The sequence below is a fragment of the Oncorhynchus masou genome, chromosome 28, assembly GCF_036934945.1.
Source record: "Oncorhynchus masou masou isolate Uvic2021 chromosome 28, UVic_Omas_1.1, whole genome shotgun sequence".
NCBI lineage: Eukaryota > Metazoa > Chordata > Actinopteri > Salmoniformes > Salmonidae > Oncorhynchus > Oncorhynchus masou.
Genome location: NC_088239.1, coordinates 10,191,241 through 10,213,648, shown reverse-complemented (window position 1 = coordinate 10,213,648; position 22,408 = coordinate 10,191,241). Strand labels below are relative to the sequence as shown.

Sequence of the window (22,408 nt, the reverse complement as noted above, 5' to 3'; positions counted from 1 at the left end):
GGACAACATCATTGACATGTATATCATGTCAAGGTTTAGCCAACATATAGTGATACAAAATTGTACTACTTTAAATGATTGGCCATTAGGCTCAGAAGAGTATAAGAAAAAAATGGAAATAGCAAGATATTTGACTAACTTTTCATGCAAATATGCTGGTTTCTTCACTCCAGCTGGTTTCTGATTGGAGAAGTTGCAGGTGTTGCAATCGACTCCCCTTACTTTGCCCCAGTCTCCCCCCAGTGTGGGACGTCCCAATGGGCGGATTTCAGGACGGTTTGACAAGTAAAACTCCCAGTGTCGATTCTCTCGTCAAGTGTTGTCGCGCGTGTTTATCACTTGGCTGGAGTATGAGCGGACCGAAGCAACAGGTAGGTCGACTGCATTGGTGTTTCCGGTGATATCATGCGCAGCGTCAGCGACGCACTCACAGCGCGTTTGGGGCTTGGTCCGCGTGGATGGGGAGACGGGAGTAGGAATAGTTGTAATGCGCGCGCCATGTAAACATTTTATACGTTCCCATCGGTTTTTAATTGGACAGTGAAGCGAAAACGTTTAATTTGATGATATAGCCTACTCCAGTATTTTGGATTTGAGAGCAAATGTGTTTTATAGGAAGCTATAGTATAGTACAGAATGTCACATTTTATTCGAAGGTATCTGTTTTACCGTTTAGAAATGAAAGCACTGTATCGAGTTCCCCATTTGAAGGTGTCATATCATACGTATTTGTACAAATTCACTTAGTGTTTTAAAGTGATCAAAAGTTTAATATTTGGTCCCAAATAGAGCCCCACAGCGGTAAAGCTGCAATAGCGTAACACAGTATGAGTCATAATACCCATAAAACATAGCGGTCAAACAGTGAAATGTTTCCAATCGTTTTTCCACCATTCATTTTTTTCCACGGGGGATTTTAGAAACACTTAAAATAAGGGCTGTGTGACTTATACAATTTTCTCCCTGGTCCCTAAAAGAAATAGACACATTTAAAAGTGTTAACTAGACGTGTTAACTAGAACCAGTAATGGGGTGGCAGGTAGCCTAGTGGTTAGAGCGTTGGGCCAGCAAGAGAAAGGTTGGTAGATCAAATCCCTGAACTGACAAGGTAAACATCTGAACAAGGCAGTTCCCAGGTAGGCAGTCATTGTAAATAGGAATTTGTTCTTAACTGACTTGTGAAGTAAAATAGTTCATTCATTCTATCACCCCTTTTCTGGTGAGCACTACTTTATTTAGTCTTCTGGGGCAACAAGTTATGACAGAAGAGAGGCTGCTTATATCGAACTATAGTTGTCAAACAATGGCCTCCGAAATGTCACAAATTATAAGCAGAAAGTTGTCTAAATTTGGGGTGAAAATAGCAAGGAGGCTATACGGTCCAGTACGGTGTATCAGCTAAATAAACGATTGTTGAATTATTATAGTGGATCAAACTGCTCAAGTAGTCTACTTTTTGAAGTGATTTGTTTGACAGTCAGATGAAAACATGATCACACAACACCCATGATATGAGAAACTGAGCCTGTGCAGACCGTAAAGACAACAGTAAACGGGACAAGATAGTTACATGCCACTGTATCCTGTCTAAGATCAGTATATACCGTGCATCTTATCTGGGTTTCTCATAACCGGGTTACAAGCTTTTTGGGGTTATTGTAAATGGGATAGGCAGGGTGGCCGAGTGGTTAGAGCATTGGACTAGTAACCGAATGGTTACAAGTTCAAATCCCCAAGCTGACAAGGTACAAATCTGTCGTTCTGCCCCTGAACATGTAGTTAACCCACTGTTTCTAGGAAATTGTTCTTAACTGACTTGCCTAGTTAAATAAAAAAATGTATAATGTTTATATGTGCCGACTCAAAAACAAAATTCTTGAGTATCCTGAATAACAACAGGATATTGGCATGTATGTAAACATGGTATTTGACATTCTGATTGAATCTATTCTGTTTGTGTTGGAAAGAGTTAATACTGTGGGGGGAAAAATATCCAATCTTTTTCTTTGTTGGTCTCTGGAGAATGAAATCTAGCAAGCTAGGGACATTTCCATCTAAAAGGACCCATGAGCAACAACTTGTGAAGTTCATAGATAAATTGGTAAATTGGGTGTCAAAATATCCAATCTTTTTCTTTGGTGGTCTCTGGAGAATGAAATCTAGCAAGCTAGGGACATTTCCATCTAAAAGGACCCATGAGCAACAACTTGTGAAGTTCATAGATAAATTGGTAAATTGGGTGTCAAATCAAAGCTATTAGTCTATGAAAACAATGTTTTAAATGAAGGCATATACAAAAGTATGTGGACACCCCTACAAAAAGGGTGTCTACTTTGAAGACTCTCAGATACAGTGGGGGGGGGGGGAGTATTTAGTCAGCCACCAATTGTGCAAGTTCTCCCACTTAAAAAGATGAGAGAGGCCTGTAATATTTATCATAGGTACACTTCAACTATGACAGACAAAATGAGGGTAAAAAATCCAGAAAATCACATTGTAGGATTTTTAATGAATTTTTTGCAAATTATGGTGGGAAGTAAGTATTTGGTCAATAACAAAAGTTTATCTCAATACTTTGTTATATACCCTTTGTTGGCAATGACAGAGGTCAAACGTTTTCTGTAAGTTTTCACAAGGTTTTCACACACTGTTGCTGGTATTTTTGCCCATTCCTCCATGCAGATCTCCTCTAGAGCAGTGATGTTTTGGGGCTGTTGCTGGGCAACACGGACTTTCAACTCCCTCCAAAGATTTTCTATGGGGTTGAGATCTGGAGACTGGCTTGGCCACTCCAGGACCTTGAAATGCTTCTTATGAAGCCACTCCTTCATTGTCCGGGCGGTGTGTTTGAGATCATTGTCATGCTGAAAGACCCAGCCACGTTTTATCTTCAATGCACTTGCTGATGGAAGGAGGTATTCACTCAAAATCTCACGATACATGGCCCCATTCATTCTTTCCTTTACACGGATCAGTCGTCCTGGTCCCTTTGCAGAAAAACAGCCCCAAAGCATGATGTTTCCACCCCCATGCTTCACAGTAGGTATGGTGTTCTTTGGATGCAACTCAGCATTCTTTGTCCTCCAAAAACGACGAGTTGAGTTTTTACTAAAAAGTTATATTTTGATTTCATCTGACCGTATGACATTCTCCCAATCTTCTTCTGGATCATCCAAATGCTCTCTAGCAAACTTCTGACGATATGGGACATGTACTGGCTTAAGCAGGGTGACACGTCTGGCACTGCAGGAGTCCCTGGAGGCATAGTGTGTTACTGATGGTAGGCTTTGTTACTTTGGTCCCAGCTCTCTGCAGGTCATTCACTAGGTCCCCCCGTGTGGTTCTGGGATTTTTGCTCACCGTTCTTGTGATCATTTTGACCCCACGGGGTGAGATCTTGCGTGGAGCCCCAGATTGAGGGTGATTATCAGTGGTCTTGTATGTCTTCCATTTCCTAATAATTGCTCCCACAGTTGATTTCTTCAAACCTGCTTACCTATTGCAGATTCAGTCTTCCCAGCCTGGTGCAGGTCTACAATTTTGTTTCTGGTGTCCTTTGACAGCTCTTTGGTCTTGGCCATAGTGGAGTTTGGAGTGTGACTGTTTGAGGTTGTGGACAGGTGTCTTTTATACTGATAACAAGTTCATACAGGTGCCATTAATACAGGTAACAAGTGGAGGACAGAGCAGCCTCTTAAAGAAGAAGTTACAGGTCTGACTTAAAATGTAAAATGTAAATGTAAGTTACAGGTCTGTGAGAGCCAGAAATCTTGCTTGTTTGTAGGTGACCAAATATTTATTTTCCACCATAATTTGCAAATAAATTCATAAAAAATCCTACAATGTGAATTTCTGGATTTTTTTTCTCATTTTGTCTGTCATAGTTGAAGTGTACCTATGATGAAAATTACAGGCCTCTCTCATCTTTTTAAGTGGGAGACCTTGCACAATTGGTGGCTGACTAAATACTTTTTTGCCCCACTGTATACACAGTCAAAGTCGGAAGTTTACATACACTTAGGTTGGAGTTCTTGTTAACAAACTATAGTTTTGGCAAGTCGGTCAGCACATCTATTTTGTGCATGACACAAGTAATTTTTACAACAATTGTTTACAGACAGATGATTTAACTTATAATTCACTGTATCACAATTCCAGTGGGTCAGAAGTATACACACACGAAGTTGACTTGCCTTTAAACAGCTTGGAAAATTCCAGAAAATTATGTCATGGCTTTAGGAGCTTCTGATAGGCTAATTGAGTCATTTGAGTCATTTGGAGGTATACCTGTGGATGAATTTCAAGGCCTACCTTCAAACTCAGTGCCTCTTTGCTTGACATCATGGGAAAATCAAAAGAAATCAGCCAAGACCTCAGAACAAAATTGTAGACCCCGACAAGTCTGGTTCATCCTTGGGAAAAATTTCCAAACGCCTGAAGGTACCACGTTCATCAGTACAAACAATTGTACGCAAGTATAAACACCATGGGACACACAGCCAACATACAGCTCAGGAAGGAAACGTGTTCTGTCTCCTAGAGATGAACATACTTTGGTGCGAGAAGTGCAAATCAATCCCAGAACAGCAGCAAAGGACCTTGTGAAGATGCTGGAGGAAACAGGTACAAAAGTATCTTTATCCACAGTAAAATTAGTCGAATATTGACATAACCTGTCAGCAAGGAAGAAGCTACTGCTCCAAAACCGCCATAAAAAAGCCAGACTACGGTTTGCAACTGCACATGGGGACAAAGATAATACATTTGGAAGAAATTAAAAATAAAACTGTTTGGCCATAATGACCATTGTTATGTTTGAAGGGAAAAGGGGGAGGCTTGCAAGCCGAAGAACACCATGCCAACCGTGAAGCGCAGGGGTGACAGCATCATGTTGTGGGGGTGCTTTGCTGCAGGAGGGACTGGTGCACTTCACAAAGTAGATGGCATCATGAGGCAGGAAAATTATGTGGATATATTAAAGCAACATCTCAAGACATCAGTCAGGATGTTAAAGCTTGGTCGGAAATGGGTCTTCCAAATGGACAATGACCCAAGCATACTTCCAAAGTTGTGGCAAAATGGCTTGAGGACAACAAAGTCACGGTATTGGAGTGGCCATCACAAAGCCCTGACCTCAATCCCATAGAAAATGTGTGGGCAGAACTGAAGAAGCGTGTGCGAGCAAGAAGGCCTACAAACCTGGCACCAGTTCTGTCAGGAGGAGTGGTCCAAAATTTATCCAACTTATTGTTGGAAGCTTGTGGAAGGCTACCCCAAAACATTTGATCAAAGTTAAACAATTTAAAGGCAATGCTACCAAATACTAATTTAGTGTATGTAAACTTCTGACCCACTGGGAATGTGATGAAATAAATAAAAGCTGAAATAAATAATTCTCTCTACTATTATTCTGACATTTCACATTCTTAAAATAAAATGGTGATCCTAACTGACCTAAGACAGGGAAGTTTTACTAGGATTAAAGGAATTGTGAAAAATTGAGTTTAGATGCATTTGGCTAAGGTGAATGTAAACTCCCGACTTCAACTGTACATATATATTTATAACTATATCACATCATGGCCAACATTTTTGAGAATGACACAAATATTAATTTCCACAAAGTTTGCTGCTTCAGTGTCTTTAGATATTTTTGGAATTTGGAAAGTATAATAACAAATATTTTGTAAGTGTCAAAGGCTTTTATTGACAATTACATGAAGTTGATGCAAAGAGTCAATATTTGCAGTGTTGACTCTTCTTTTTCAAGACCTCTGCAATCCACCCTGGCATGCTGTAAATTAAATTCTGGGCCACATCCTGACTGATGGCAGCCCATTCTTGCATAATCAATGCTTGGAGTTTGTCAGAATTTGCAGGGTTTTGTTTATCCACCCGCCTCTTGAGGATTGACCACAAGTTCTCAATGGGATTAAGGTCTGGGGAGATTCCTGGCCATGGACCCACAATATCGATGTTTTGTTCCCCGAGCCACTTAGTTATCACTTTTGCCTCATGGCAAGGTGCTCCATCATGCTGGAAAAGGCATTGTTCTTCACCAAACGGTTCCTGGATGGTTGGGAGAAGTTGCTCTCAAGGATGTGTTGGTACCATTCTTTATTCATGGCTGTCTTCTTAGGCAGAATTGTGAGTGAGCCCACTCCCTTGGCTGAGAAGCAACCCCACACATGAATGGTCTCAGGATGCTTTACTGTTGACATGACACAGGACTGATGGTAGCGCTCACCTTGTCTTCTTCGGACAAGCTTTTTTCAGGATTTATTTTTATTTTATTTCACCTTTATTTAACCAGGTAGGCTAGTTGAGAACAAGTTCTCATTTACAACTGCAACCTGGCCAAGATAAAGCATAGCAGTGTGAACAGACAACACAGAGTTACACATGGAGTAAACAATTAACAAGTCAATAACACAGTAGAAAAAAAAGGGGAGTCTATATACAATGTGTGCAAAAGGCATGAGGAGGTAGGCGAATAATTACAATATTGCAGATTAACACTGGATTGATAAATGATCATGTACAGGTGTGCAAAATAGCAGAAAAGTAAATAAATAAAAACTGTAGGGATGAGGTAGGTGAAAATGGGTGGGCTATTTACCAATAGATTATGTACAGCTGCAGCGATCGGTTAGTTGCTCAGATAGCTGATGTTTGAAGTTGGTGAGGGAGATAAAGGTCTCCAACTTCAGCGATTTTTGCAATTCGTTCCAGTCACAGGCAGCAGAGTACTGGAACGAAAGGCGGCCGAATGAGGTGTTGGCTTTAGGGATGATCAGTGAGATACACCTGCTGGAGCGCGTGCTACGGATGGGTGTTGCCATCGTGACCAGTGAACTGAGATAAGGCGGAGCTTTACCTAGCATGGCCTTGTAAACGACCTGGAGCCAGTGGGTCTTGCGACGAATATGTAGCGAGGGCCAGCCGACTAGAGCATACAAGTCGCAGTGGTGGGTAGTATAAGGTGCTTTAGTGACAAAACGGATGGCACTGTGATAAACTGCATCCAGTTTGCTGAGAAGAGTGTTGGAAGCAATTTTGTAGATGACATCGCCGTAGTCGAGGATCGGTAGGATAGTCAGTTTTACTAGGGTAAGCTTGGCAGCGTGAGTGAAGGAGGCTTTGTTACGGAATAGGATGCCCCAAACGATCGGAGAAAATGACTTTACCCCAGTCCTTAGCAGTCCAATCCCTGTACCTTTTGCAGAATATCTGTCCCTGATGTTTTTCCTGGATAGAAGTGGCTTCTTTGTTGCCCTTCTTGACACCAGGCCGTCCTCCAAAAGTCTTTGCCTTACTGTGCGTGCAGGTGCACTCACACCTGCCTGCTGCCATTCCTTAGCAAGCTCTGTACTGTTGGTGCCCCGATCCCGCAACTGAATCAACTTTAGGAGACGGTCCTGGCGCTTGCTGGACTTTCTTGGACCCCTGAAGCCTTCACAACATTTGAACCACTCTCCTTGAAGTTCTTGATGATCCGATAAATGGTTGATTTAGGTGCAATCTTACTGGCAGCAATATCCTTGCCTGTGAAGCCCTTTTTGTGCAAAGCAATGATGATAGCACGTGTTTCCTTGCAGGTAGCCATGGTTGACAGAGGAAGAACAATGATTCCAAGCACCACCCTCCTTTTGAAGCTTCCAGTCTGTTATTCGAACTCAACCAGCATGACCGAGTGATCTCCAGCCTTGTCTTCGTCAACACTCACACCTGTGTTAATGAGAGAATCACTGGCATGATGTCAGCTGGTCCTTTTTTGGCCGGGCTGAAATGCGGTGGAAATGTTTTTGGGGCGATTCAGTTCATTTTTATGGCAAAGAGGGACTTTGCAATGAATTGCAATTCATCTGATCACTCTTCATAACATTCTGGAGTATATTTAAATTGCCGTCATACAAACTGAGGCAACAGACTTTGTGAAAAGTAATATTCGTGTCATTCTCAACTTTTGACCACGATTGTGTGTGTATATATATATATTGAACAAAAATATAAACGCAACATGTAAAGTGTTGGTCCCATGGAAAAAGATGAAAAAAATGATCCCAGAAGTTTTCCATTATGCTGAAAATTCTCTCACCGTGCTCTACTCACTTGAACAGGAGAGTGGTGCGGCGGTCCTTTGTGGGTAAATTTAGTCATCCAACTTTGTCATCAAAGTCTGGCATTCTTTGGATTTATGGTGCTTTCAAGACAAAATCAAATCAAATTTATTTATATAGCCCTTCATACATCAGCTGATATCTCAAAGTGCTGTACAGAAACCCAGCCTAAAACCCCAAACAGCAAGCAATACAGGTGTAGAAGCACGGTGGCTAGGAAAAACTCCCAAGAAAGGCCAAAACCTAGGAAGAAACCTAGAGAAGAACCAGGCTATGTGGGGTGGCCAGTCCTCTTCTGGCTGTGCCGGGTGGACATTATAACAGAACATGGCCAAGATGATGTTCAAATGTTCATAAATGACCAGCATGGTCCAATAATAATAAGGCAGAACAGTTGAAACTGGAGCAGCAGCACAGCCAGGTGGACTGGGGACAGCAAAGAGTCATCATGTCAGGTAGTCCTGAGGCATGGTCCTAGGGCTCAGGTCCTCCGAGAGAGAGAAAGAAAGAGAGAAAGAGAGAATTAGAGAGAGCACACTTAAATTCACACAGGACACCGAATAGAACAGGAGAAGTACTCCAGATATAACAAACTGACCCTAGCCCACCGACACAATCTACTGCAGCATAAATACTGGAGGCTGAGACAGGAGGGTTCAGGAGACACAGTGGCCCCACCCGAGGACACCCCCGGAGAGGGCCAAACAGGAAGGATATAACCCCACCCACTTTGCCAAAGCACAGCCCCCACACCACTAGAGGGATATCTTCAACCACCAACTTACCATCCTGAGACAACGCTGAGTATAGCCCACAAAGATCTTCGCCATGGCACAACCCAAGGGGGAGGGGGGGCGCCAACCCAGACAGGATGATCACATCAGTGACTCAACCCACTCAGGTGATGCACCCCTCCCAGGGACGGTATGAGAGAGCCCCAGTAAGCCAGTAACTCAGCCCCTGTAATAAGGTTAGAGCCAGAGAATCCCAGTGGAAAGAGGGGAACCGGCCAGGCAGAGACAGCAAGGGCGGTTCGTTGCTCCAGAGCCTTTCCGTTCACCTTCCTACTCCTGGGCCAGACTACACTCAATCATATGACCCACTGAAGAGATGAGTCTTCAGTAAAGACTTAAAGGTTGAGACCGAGTTTGCGTCTCTGACATGGGTAGGCAGACCGTTCCATAAAAATGGAGCTCTATAGGAGAAATCCCTGCCTCCAGCTCTTTGTTTAGAAATTCTAGGGACAATTAGGAGGACTGCGTCTTGTGACCGTAGCGTACGTGTAGGTATGTACGGCAGGACCAAATCGGAGAGATAGGTAGGAGCAAGCCCATGTAATGCTTTGTAGGTTAGCAGTAAAACCTTGAAATCAGCCCTTGCTTTGACAGGAAGCCAGTGTAGGGAGGCTAGCACTGGAGTAATATGATCACATTTTTTGGTTCTGGTCAGGATTCTAACAGCCGTATTTAGCACTAACTGAAGTTTATTTAGTGCTTTATCCGGGAAGCCGGAAAGTAGAGCATTGCAGTAGTCTAACCTAGAAGTGACAAAAGCATGGATTAATTTTTCTGCATCATTTTTGGACAGAAAGTTTCTGATTTTTGCAATGTTACGTAGATGGAAAAAAGCTGTCCTTGAAATGGTCTTGATATGTTCTTCAAAAGAGAGATCAGGGTCCAGAGTAACGCCGAGGTCCTTCACAGTTTGAGACGACTGTACAACCATCAAGATTCATTGTCAGATTCAACAGAAGATCTCTTTGTTTCTTGGGACCTAGAACAAGCATCTCTGTTTTGTCTTAGTTTAAAAGTAGAAAGTTTGCAGCCATCCACTTTCTTATGTCTGAAACACATGCTTCTAGCGAGGGCAATTTTGGTGCTTCACCATGTTTCATTGAAATGTACAGCTGTGTGTCATCCGCATAGCAGTGAAAGTTAACATTATGTTTTCGAATGACATCCCCAAGAGGTAAAATATATAGTGAAAACAATAGTGGTCCTGAAACGGAACCTTGAGGAACACCGAAATTTACAGTTGATTTGTCAGAGGACAAACCATTCACAGAGACAAACTGATATCTTTCCGACAGATAAGATCGAAACCAGGCCAGAACTTGTCCGTGTAGACCAATTTGGGTTTCCAATCTCTCCAAAAGAATGAAAGGAAGCAGCTCTTTCAGTTTTTTTAGTTGGAATAGGGTCCAGTATGCAGCTTGAAGGTTTAGAGGCCATGATTATTTTCATCATTGTGTCAAGAGATGTAGTACTAAAACACTTGAGCGTCTCTCTTGATCCTAGTCCCTGCTAGAGTTGTGCAGACTCGGGACAACTGAGCTTTGAAGGAATACGCAGATTTCAAGAGGAGTCCGTAATTTCCTTTCTAATAATCATTATCTTTTCCTCAAAGAAGTTCATGAATTTATCACTGCTAAAGTAAAAGCCATCCTTCTCTTGGGGAATGTTGCTTTTTAGTTAGCTTTGCGACAGTATCAAAAAGGAATTTCGGATTGTTCTTATTTTCCTCAATTAAGTTCGAAAAATAGGATGATCGAGCAGCAGTAAGGGGTCTTCGGTACTGCACGGTACTGTCTTTCCAAGCTAGTCGGAAGACTTCCAGTTTGGTGTGGCGCCATTTCCGTTCCAATTTTCTGGAAGCTTGCTTCAGAGCTCGGGTATTTTCTGTGTACCAGGGAGCTAGTTTCTTATGAGAAATGTTCTGAATTTTTAGGGGTGCAACGGCATGTAGGGTATTGCGCAAAGTTAAATTGAGTTCCTCAGTTAGGTGGTTAACTGATTTTTGTCCTCTGGCGTCCATGGGTAGACAGAGGGAATCTGGAAGGACATCAAGGAATCTTTGTGTTGTCTGTGAATTTAGAGCACGACTTTTGATGTTCCTTGGTTGGGGTCTGAGCAGATTATTTGTTGCAATTGCAAACGTAATAAAATGGTGGTCCGATAGTCCAGGATTATGAGGAAAAACATTAAGATCCACAACATTTATTCCATGGGACAAAACTAGGTCCAGAGTATGACTGTGACAGTGAGTGGGTCCAGAGACATGTTGGACAAAACCCACTGAGTTGATGATGGCTCCGAAAGACTTTTGGAGTGGGTCTGTGGACTTTTCCATGTGAATATTAAAGTCACCAAAGATTAGAATCAAGACAAGTGGGAGCTCTGGAAAAAAACAAGGTCGAATCATGATGACATCAGTGATCTTCAGGTCGTAGCTCTAGAAAGACGCCCGAGTTCCAGATGTACAATTCTGAGTTGGAAGACCGTTCAAAACATATTTTTCCCCAGTTCCCAGTTGTCTTGAACTCAATGAAGTCAGATTTCGCAGTTCCGCGTTAACAGTTGTTTTGAGCGTTGTACAAATCAGCATAGCCAATGTTGAACGTTTATCATTATGATTATACTTGGAAAAGAGACCCTTAATCCCAGACTTGGGACCACACAGCCACCCCACGGAATAGCAGGCTAGGGACTGCTTTGCAATGCTTGTAGTTAGCCAAATATTCCTTCCAATCCACTCATTGTTGAATTTGTGATTTCCAACTTGTTGTGTAATGTTTATGGCCGATGACCCCCGATAGGTTTTATCTAAAAATTTATCTTCATTATTTTTGTCTTCATATGACAAGGATTAAAAAGGATTTGCCAGTAGATTGTCAACTTGATGATGACTGCTAGATAAGATTTTGAAAGTAGTCCAATCAAAGCTACAGTAGATGTGATTTGATGTAATTTTATCTGTGGCCAATGACCTTGAGTCTTCTTGGATGGGCACTTCTAATGTAACTTTATGGCAGCACGCAAGGGGATTGAATTTTCGAGCTCTACCCTTAAACTTGGCGGTGACGTAGTGTCCCCATAAGTGACAAAACACTGAGCCAATCACGGCGCAGCTAGGAGAACATTACCAATCCCTACGCTCCGTATTTTCCGCTTGCTGACCCATCACCACAGAAAGCACTGAGCCAGGCTGAAACACCTGCATTTTGGAGCTTATTTACTCAAGAAAGCAAAAAAGAGACCATGTTTGTATGCTGTTTTATTAACTCCACTTTCTTTTTTACATTGTTTGCAAACTGATATGTGATGCGAATTAATGCCGAAATAAAGTGCAAAACAGGCAAGCCAAAAGTACTTTGTATTTTTCTCCGCTCATACAGGAGTAATATAGACCTAGTGCACTAATTTGGTGGGGATTTGTTATTTATTTATTTCAGACCAACACCTCAGCACCCCTACTTCCCGTTGCTATGCTTATCTGACAGGGGAGGTGCTAGCAGATGGAAACTGTGTGCCTCCCAAAACTATCTCCTTTAGCCTAAAGTGTAGGTCTACCCTTGTGCACTAGCCTACTTCCTACAAATCGAGAAGCATTGGTGAATTGGAGGCATGGTATAGTGGGAGTTTCCACCATATTTCACATACCAGTCATTTCCTTTCAAATCAGAGAAGTAAAGGGAACAAGTGCACACATTGGGAGGATGGAGATAATTAGGACATAGCCCCTAGTTAGCGAGTCCACAAGGCTACTGCAGTGCTTTCTGTAGTCCACAGGATGGAGAGTGAACGCTATTGGAGTCAGTTAAAGGTCCAATGCAGCTGTTTTTATCTCAATATCAAATTATTTCTGGATAACAAGAATGTACCTTACTGTAATTGTAAATTGGTCAAAAGTTAACAAAAATAGCTTTTTAGCAGATTAAGAGTAATTTCTCAAGCTAGAAGTGGGAAACTGAAAACCATTGCTGTTATTGGCAGAGTGGTTTGGAACTAGGGCTGGGCAATATCTAAATAATTCAAATTAATATTTTAGCACAATGTTCCAAATGCCTTTATCGTAAGAATATATTTTTTTAATTAGTGTTTTTTGTTGTTCTTCGTCTTGTCTCTTTTGCTCCTTCTGTACTGTGTGCATCTTCTCACTCCACAGACACATGTTTTCAGCACATTCAACTATGTAAAGACAAAGTATTTAATAAGAATATTTCATTCATTCAGATCTAGGATGTGTTATTTTAGTGTTCCCTTTATTTTTGTGAGCAGTGTATATATAAAACACACACACATACATATATATATATATATATATAAACACAGGATATTACCTTTTTTGACTGCACTGGGCCTTTAAAGGTCATATCTTGCTGTCCGCCAGCCATGCAGGGAGATTGATAGAGAAACAAGGCTGGGGAATTTTAGGCTTGTAGCTAAGAATGTACAGAAGGGGTTTCAGTGAGAAACACTACAACTTATGACAACTTTTGTAAATGTGGTGGGAGTGGCATCTTTTTGGGAATATGAACCAAGTAGCCTACATACAAATGGTAGGTTAGAAACAATAGACTAGCCAAAGTTCAGTTATGACGTACAGAATTATAAACACCGTAATATAATCAATGCTGATTGGTTGACATTCGTAGTATATCAGCGCGTATACCACGGGTATGACAAAACATTTATTTTTACTGCTCTAATTACATTGGTTACCAGTTTATAACAGCAATAAGGCACCTCGGGGGTTTATGATGTATGGCCAATATACCACGGCTCAGCGTTACGTCGTGCATAAGACCAGCCCTTGGCCTTGGTATATTGGCCATATGGATAAGAGCTTCTGCTAAATGACTCAAATTAAATGATTTACATATTTTCAGTAAAAAAAATATTTTGATTAATTTATTCATACTATTTCATCCTTCCACAAGATATAGTCCTGACCCAAATCTAGGGTTACTGCCCAAGCCGGCTAGTTGTTCGTTCTATTGGTTCGGTTGCCAGAGACTCGACCCAGTTGTTGTCAATTTAATCTGTATCTATGGACACAATCCAGTTGTTCATTCTAAATGCTCTATTGCCAGACTGGCTGGCAACGTTCTTATCCTTTGCTGCCTAGCTAGCCAACTATGGCTAACTTACAGTCATGTCTAACAGTGCAGCCAGAATAGCAACAAAGTTGCTGCATTTGCGTTTGTTTAAGCTGTTTTCTAGTGATATTTATTTGGATACATCCATAACAAAGAGCTAATGATGTGAGATTTCAACTGGCATAGACAATGAGCTCTCTTGTCAGGACAGTGTTGTTCAGAGGAGCTAGCCAACAACACAGCTAACACAATAACTTCAAACTGAAGCTGGAAAGACTGCAACTTCCGAAAAAAATGATGCTGATTGATGATTTTGACTGGCTGAGAAAAGCTGCCTGCCTGTCTGTCTCATCCTGACTGCCGACACGTTTGTTACTATGCGACAGCTGGAGATCGAATTTGAATATTAAAACAATATTGCAAATGTCAGAGAGACCGACATCAAGGTTTATACAAATCTCCACTGTTAAAAACTAAATGGGCTGATGAGACAGTGGAGTCAGATGGAACAGAGTAAATAGCTATTTCAACTTCATAGATTTAGCCGGTGGTAACTTGTGGAATAGACACCGGCTCGAATGCGGTTTTAACCAATCAGCATTCAGGATTAGACCAATTCAATATTGGTAGAATTCAATGGCTTTAGTTCATTTTTACATGTTTTGTTTGAGCAGATTTTGAAAGCAGAAATCACAGTATTAATATTAGTATTGTTGAATTCGATTTTCATAATAGCAAGAACTGTTTGGTTAGCTAAACTAGCAAGAACTGTTTGGTTAGCTAAACTAGCAAGAACTGTTTGGTTAGCTAAACTAGCAAGAACTGTTTGGTTAGCTAAACTAGCAAGAACTGTTTGGTTAGCTAAACTAGCAAGTCTGTTTGGTTAGCTAAACTAGCAAGAACTGTTTGGTTAGCTAAACTAGCAAGTCTGTTTGGTTAGCTAAACTAGCAAGAACTGTTTGGTAGGCTAAACTAGCAAGTCTGTTTGGTTACCAACTGCAACTACCATATCTATCTAGTAAACTTGCTAGCTACTTCAGTGGATGTTGAAAAATTTCTACTGGCAAATGAACACATTTTTTTGTTGCAAATGTGTTAAATTATAGCCATGGTATAAAAGGGATAATCAACTCATGGCTCTACATTCTCTGGAAAATAATTTCAACACTATTTTCCACGCTAGTTCGTCGTGGAACACACATTCCACAGAGTTCATTATTTTCCATAGAACGCTGATATTGTTGAAAGCAGTCCTGACAAAATAGCCTATCATTATAATGCTCTAGTCTAGGCTTTTGTGTAAGCAAACAAAGGTGTTAAATGCCTCTTCCCCCCCTTTTTCCTCTCTCTACCCTACTGATGTTACATTTGCAAACCCCTTTGGTTAACATAGAGATTCTGGGAACATCAGAAGGTGGGGGGAAATTAACAATATTCTGGTAATCCGACCAATTGAACATATGCTGTGGTACTTAATGAATATGATGTCAGTTCGGTTGTCATCTGAGACATTCTCATCAATGATAAGATGACATAAACTCTACAGTGGAAAGTCTATACATCAGAGTTATCAGATTTACATGGAATTGTTGTTCAATTTAAATGTTTGAATATGAAATTATTCATGATGGGATGAAATGTGATTTTAGCTTCTAAAATGTGAGATTTGGCTTTTCATAAGGTTAGGGCTATGCTCAATCAGTGGCCCACCCCTGTGAAGGGACATGGGTTATAAAACTTTTCAAACACGCCCTCCTCTCCCTTCCTATATAAAGCCTTGACGACAATATAACCTCCTGTTCCGAGGATGTGAGGACGACGGTCCGATGTCAGAATGGTTCAGATAATAACTACAGAACGAAGCCAACATCAGCGTGAGCTTTGGTTGCGAATGGTATGAACTTTGAACTCTTATTCACAACAGAAGTGATACCTCCTAGCCGTTGAGTTAGCAACAGCAGATGCAAACGCAGGTTTGGAAGGAACAGACAGAGTATCCCGTCTATCACACAACGACGTTACTACAACGTATCCAATTGACAACCAGAGACATTCTTCAAAGGACTCGGTTGGGCAACACGGCCTTCCATCTACCACCAACCTACCGAAGCGCAGCTCAGAGTAAATATTTATTGCATTTTCCTTTTCCAAATGGGTGGTAATTTAGAATGCATAAGATACTGTATTTACGATAGCACAGCTTTGCCCTTTGTTCCTCAGTCTTCCCGCTCTTTCACTCAAACCCAGCCCCTTTTCTTTTGTGTAACCAGCTGTCATATCTGTTCTGCCCGCTAGGGACGTTTTCCTTTATGACGGAATTTGTAATCAAGTTGATTAATTATCTGTATGTGTAAATCTGTGTGATTAGTTAGGTATTTAGTAAATAAATAATTAAACCCAATTTTGTATTGCTGATTCAACTTGTTAGCCAGGGTTCTTGCAGATAACCAAGAATTTACAACTTTCAGATGAGACTGAATTAATGTGACAATTAATATTGACTGCTATTGATGTAAAATATTACTAGGTCTTTAAGAGTTTATTCGGAAGATAACAGCTCTATAAAGCCCTGACTCTCTCGTTAATTACATTTACATGATTAGCTCAATCAGGTAATATTAATTACGGAGAAATTATTTTATAGAAAAGCATGTCATTTTTTTATAATTCAGAAAACATGAATTCATAAAACATGCGACCATCCGTCTGTAGTTCCACAGTAGGCTAGGCTACTGCCAGACCAGAGATCAAATAAATAACTCAATGGCACTCGCCTGGATCGGTAAAGTATGAATAGGTCAAGACAAAAACGTCTTATTTTAACTGGTGTGAATAATGCTAATAAGACTGATTTTTGTACACCTTTCTGTCTCTCTCTCTCTCTCTCTCTCTCTTTGTCTCTCTCTCCGTATGTCTCTCTCTCTCTGTATGTCTCTCTCTCTCTGTATGTCTCTCTCTCTCTCACACCCACACACACACACAGCATCTTCTTGGCACCTCTGTCTTTTCTCTCATGCTGCTACCTCTGGTGTTGTCTTGTGACAGCAACCGGACTATGAGAGAGATCGCTGAGGACTACGAGTCTGTCATCTCCCTGCTCCTTCAGAACCTTGTAAGTAACATGATGGACAATGAGTTTTCATTTTGCCATTGAGATAAATAGAGTTTATGGATTTTAAACTGTGTTAAACTGAGATCTCTTCTCTCACTGCTAGGAGAACAACATCACTGAATCATTAAAAGTGTCTCATAAAAGCTGCACAGGGGAAATGTCTGAATGTGAGAAGGATAACGTGAGTATTTACAATATTCTGAACAATCCACCGTTTCTTCGAAAAATCTACTCTTGACTTCCTTCCATCTAAATCATTGCTCTGGTCACATTGTTTTTGTAGGAAAGACAGTTTATTTACAACATGATGTGTAGCCATACCAGACTCATTAGGCTCTTTAAGCTAGAGAGACTCAAGAGAGAAATCCTGTGCTCACTGGGCCGCTACTGTCCTAGAAAACAGGTGAGATCCATTCATTAGTAGAACTAACGTTACCAACTATTAAACCAACTACACTTACAGAATGTCTTTCTTATGCATGTTGAGATTCTCTCCTTTACATCTAATCACTGTATTATTCCTGACCATAGATATTGATTGACCATATTATTATTGTGTTGTCAATGGTCTGGTTTCTCAACGTCCAGAGGAGTTCACAAGGACAGCACACAACCCATCGGCATCAGAAGAGAAAGAAGAAGAAGCCAGGAGGGGAAACGGTGGAGGAGAAAGAGAGAACGGAGGAGAACAGAGGGACCACGAAGGGAGGGGAGAGGTTGAACAGTTGGAAACAGCAGGGACGAGAGAGAAAGGAGAGAAGCAGGAGCACAGAGGCCATGAAAAGGAGGCGGAGACAGTGTGGACTGAAGGTGTTTGTGGACAGCCTGAAGGAGTGCTACATGTCTCTGGCTGAAAGACATGGAGACCTGAAGTGAGAGGAGAGATGCAGCCGAGCTAACCCCACCAAGCATTTATTTACCACTTTCTTGCAGGTATACCCCTTTATATATATCAGTGGGTAACTGGCAAAATCTGAGGGGTGGAGAGTGTTTTTAAACCATGGGGGCTGTTTGCATTTCAAATTAGGGAGGAGTTAAACAATTACGTGTTAATTCATTTACCTGCAAAAAAGCAAAGAGAAACATTCACACAGATTCCTGTCTTTTGTTTACAGGCTCTGTGAAAATGCAGGAACCATGACTAGGTCTTTAGGTGTTTTTTATTTTCCATGCTTTCTACACCTTTCTTAAGCTAGTTTTCCATTCAACTTTAGACAGTCTAAAATTCACGTTAAAAAAATATGCAAATTTTCCCACCTGACATGTTTCCATCAAATTGACTTGTGTGTTAGGATGGAAGGCGCATAAAAATTACTTTTGTAGTTAAATTACCATGTACAGAATAAAACATACAAGTTAAATGGGTTTCGATTGCATTTTCAACTCTACTGATGGTTTTGTCACTAAACATGTTGAGTTATATAACGAATGTACCCACTCAGGTATTGGCATGTATGCTCTATCGCAGATACAGTGTCTGCATGATGAGATTCTTATTGACAAAAGAGCATTTTTGTTTGTGAAACGGCATCCAAGCATTGATCATCATGTCATCAGAATAAGACCCTCTCTATTTATTGGAAAAGAGCATGAAGCTCATCACCTTACACTTTCACCACCCTGTAAAGTTCATCATAACTTATTTAATCTGTAGCCTAATAAACGACATGCTTTTCTGAGTTGTAGGAGGAGGACCAAACACCATGTTATCACGTGACTCCAAGTTTACTTCCCTATGATGGTTATTATATCAATATTTGCACATAAGAGTTTCCACTGCCATTTCTCACATAATTAATTTGACAAACAACGATCCCATCTTGTCCAGAGTAGTTTGTTTTGTCGACATTTAGAAAGTTTACCGACAAATTAGCTGTTTCCATCATGCCTGTCTTGACATTTTTTATCCGACATGTACTTTCCTCGCATAAAAATGTTACCTGGTTAGAAAAACTAAAAGCTGGTATAAGAATGCAGGCATGGTAAATTAGTGGGATTTTGGTATGTGTATGAAAAGGATATTACTGTAAAATGTATACAGTTACTGTAAAATGAAAGTGTATAGTAAACACCCTGTAAGGTAGTATAGTCTGTATACAGTTACTGTAAAATGAAAGTGTATAGTAAACACCCTGTAAGGTAGTATAGTCTGTATACAGTTACTGTAAAATGAAAGTGTATAGTAAACACCCTGTAAGGTAGTATAGTCTGTATACAGTTACTGTAAAATGAAAGTGTATAGTAAACATCCTGTAAGGTAGTGTAGTCTGTATACAGTTACTGTAAAATGAAAGTGTATAGTAAACACCCTGTAAGTTAGTATAGTCTGTATACAGTTACTGTAAAATGAAAGTGTATAGTAAACACCCTGTAAGGTAGTATAGTCTGTATACAGTGCTTTCGAGAGTATTCAGACCCTTTGACTTTTTCCACATTTTGTTAGTTTATGTTGTGGAATATTGACTCAAAATATTTCACAGATACCAGAACTTGTAAATTCAATTAGACTTCATTACAAAGCATTTCCATGGAACAACCCTCTTTCTCATCACAGAGCTCTGTCTAGTTTTCCTTCTTACATAACACGTATAGTCACTCCCTTGTATGTGTATGAATAAGTCCCCTTGGCCTCGCACCACCATTATCTTGATACAAAAAAATCATACATTTATTGCATACATATGTCTCCAGTATTAGTTATTTTCCGATGATCCTAGATCAGTACAACCATGGTTTCTTTGTTACATTTTCTGCTGACATCCTGTTTCTACATGTTTGGTTATCAGCTTCATATACCTTTCCTGCTGACATGCAATTATCTACATGTCTGTGTCTGGTGATGAATTCCATATGTCTTTTCTGCTGACAATATGTTTTTACTGTCGTCTAATGGTCAACTATGTTTACCTAGCTCTGTCCATTTTTATCTGAGCTCAGCAGGTATTCTGCTCACATATGTCTTATTCGTTATATATGTTTTTCTGTCTCAACACTTCAAAGTGGTCAGTCTGAATACTGGAAATGTAATCATTGGCATGAGTTTCGCTCCTACAGTTACAGCCTTATTCTAAAATGTAATACATCCCCCCCCCCTCATCAATCTGCATACCCAATAATGACAATGCAAAATGCTACCTTTGTAGATGTTTTTTGCAAATGTATAAAAAATTCAAGTGAAATATCACATTTACATAAGTATTTAGACCCAATATTCAGTACTTTGTTGAAGCAACATTGGCAGCGATTACAGGCTCGAGTCTTCTTGGCTATGACGCTACAAGCTTGGCACACCTGTATTTGGGGAGTTTCTCCCATTCTTCTCTGCAGATCCTCTCAAGCTTTGTCAGGTTGGATGGGGAGCGTTGCTGCACAGCTATTTTCAGGTCTCTTCAGAGATGTTCAATCAGGTTCAAGTCCGGGCTCTGGCTGGAACACTCAAGGACATTCAGAGACTTGTCCCGAAGCCACTCCTGCAATGTATTGGCTGTGTGCTCAGGGTTGTTGTCCTGCGGAAGGTGAACCTTTGCTCCAGTCTGAGTTCATGAGCGCTCTGGAGCAGGTTTTCATCAAGGATCTCTCTGTACTTTGCACCGTTCATCTTCACCTTGATCCTGGCTAGTCTCCTAGTCCCTGCCACTGAAAAACATCCCCACATCATGAGTCTGCCACCACCATGCTTCACCGTATGGATGGTGCCAGGTTTCCTTCACACGTGACACTTGGCAGTCAGGCCAAAGAGTTCAATCTTGGGTTCATCAGACCAGGGAATCTTGTTTCTCGTGGTCTGAGGGTCTTTCGGTGTCTTTTTGCAAACTCCAAGTGGGCTGTCATGTGCCTTTTACTGAGGACTGGCTTCCGTCTGGCCAGTCTAGCTTAAAGGCCTGATTGGTGGAGTGCTGCTGAGATGGTTATCCTTCTGGAAGGTTCTCTCATCTCCACAGAGGAACTCTGGAGCTCTGTTAGAGTAACCATCAGGTTCTTGGTTATCTCCCTGACCAAGACCCTTCTCCACCCGATTGCTCAGTTTGGCCGGGCGGCCAGCTCTAGGAAGAGTCTTGGTGGTTCCAAAATTCCTCAATTTAAGAATGATGAATGCCACCGTGTTCATGGGGACCTTCAATGCTGCAGACATGTTTTGGTATGCTTCCTCAGATCTGTGCCTCGACACAATCCTGCCTCGGCGCTCTACAGACAATTCCTTCGACCTCATGGCTTGGTTTTTGCTTTGACATGCACTGTCAACTGTGGGACCTTATATAGATACAGTGCATTGCAAAAGTATTGCTGTGGGGATGTTTTTCATCGGCAGGGACTGGGAAACTGGTCAGAATTGAAGGAATGATGGATGGCTAAATACATGGAACTTCTTGAGGGAAACCTGTTTCAGTATTCCAGAGATATGAGACTGGGACGGAGGTTCACCTTCCAGAAGGACAATGAACATAAGCATACTGCTAAAGCAACACTCGAGTGGTTTAAGGGGAAACATTTAAATGTCTTGGAATGGCCTTGTCAAAGACCAGACCTCAATCCAGTTGAGAATCTGTGGTATGACTTAAAGATTGTTGTACACCAGCGGAACCCATCTAACTTGAAGGAGCTGGAGCAGTTTTGCCTTGAAGAATGGGCAAAAATCCCAGTGGCGAAATGTGGCAAGCTTATAGAGAAATTCCCCAAGAGACTTGCAGCTGTAATTGATGCAAAAGGTGGCTCTACAAAGTATTGGCTTTGGGGGGTGAAGAGTTATTCACGCTCAAGTTAACTGTTTTTTGTGTCTTATTTCTTGTTTGTTTCACAATAAAAAAATATTTAGCATCTTCAAAGTGGTAGGCATGTTGTGTAAATCAAATGATACAAACACCCCAAAAAATCAATTTGAATTCCAGGTTGTCAAGGCAACAAAATAGGAAAAATGCCAAGGTGGTGAATACTTTCACAAGCCACTGTAGGTGTATTTCTTTCCAAATCATGTCCAATCAATTGAATTTACCGCAGGTGGACTCCAATCAAGTTGTAGAACCATCTCACGGACTATCAATGGAAACAGGATGCACCTGAGTCTCAGACCAAAGGGTATGAATTCTTATGTAAATGAGGTATCTGTTTTTATTTTTTATGAATTTCCAAACATGTCTAAAAACCTGTTTTCGATTTGTCATTATAGGGTTTTGTGTGTAGAATGCTGAGGATAATGATATATTTAAGTCAAGGGATCTGCAAACTTTCCAAGGGGACTGTATAGTTCATAGTCCTGGAAGGCAGTGTAGTCCTGGAAGGTTGTATAGTCTATAAATAGTA

The 22,408-nt window shown here is 40.9% G+C and overlaps 1 protein-coding gene across 8 annotated transcripts; it reads left to right on the top strand.

Annotated features, from left to right (window-relative positions):
* The first annotated feature begins 234 nt into the window (after nucleotides 1-234).
* On the top strand, nucleotides 235-21,927 carry LOC135517152 (uncharacterized). Of its 8 annotated transcripts, none has more exons than XR_010452000.1 (6): nucleotides 237-371; nucleotides 16,982-17,110; nucleotides 17,214-17,291; nucleotides 17,394-17,513; nucleotides 17,642-18,043; nucleotides 18,226-21,927. XR_010452000.1 is itself a non-coding variant. In XM_064941197.1 (6 exons), the coding sequence occupies exons 3-6, from the start codon at nucleotides 17,012-17,014 to the stop codon at nucleotides 17,984-17,986; spliced, it is 642 nt and encodes a 213-aa protein (XP_064797269.1). In that variant the 5' UTR covers nucleotides 237-371; nucleotides 15,923-16,119; nucleotides 16,982-17,011; the 3' UTR covers nucleotides 17,987-21,927. The 8 variants fall into 8 exon arrangements, 7 of the variants coding, with proteins under 7 accessions (XP_064797272.1, XP_064797269.1, XP_064797265.1 ...); XM_064941197.1 differs by adding an exon at nucleotides 15,923-16,119 and having other exon boundaries at nucleotides 17,642-21,927; XM_064941200.1 differs by having other exon boundaries at nucleotides 235-371; nucleotides 17,044-17,110; nucleotides 17,642-21,927.
* Nucleotides 21,928-22,408: the final 481 nt, after the last annotated feature.

Bases quoted from the DNA above. Each gene is read 5' to 3' on its own strand.
- LOC135517152 (XM_064941193.1), top strand. From the start codon at position 258: ATGGGCGGATTTCAGGACGGTTTGACAAGTAAAACTCCCAGTGTCGAT. The intron at 372-16,981 runs GTAGGTCGACTG...ACACACACACAG, and splicing joins TGAGCGGACCGAAGCAACAG to CATCTTCTTGGCACCTCTGT. The intron at 17,292-17,393 runs GTGAGTATTTAC...TTGTTTTTGTAG, and splicing joins CTGAATGTGAGAAGGATAAC to GAAAGACAGTTTATTTACAA.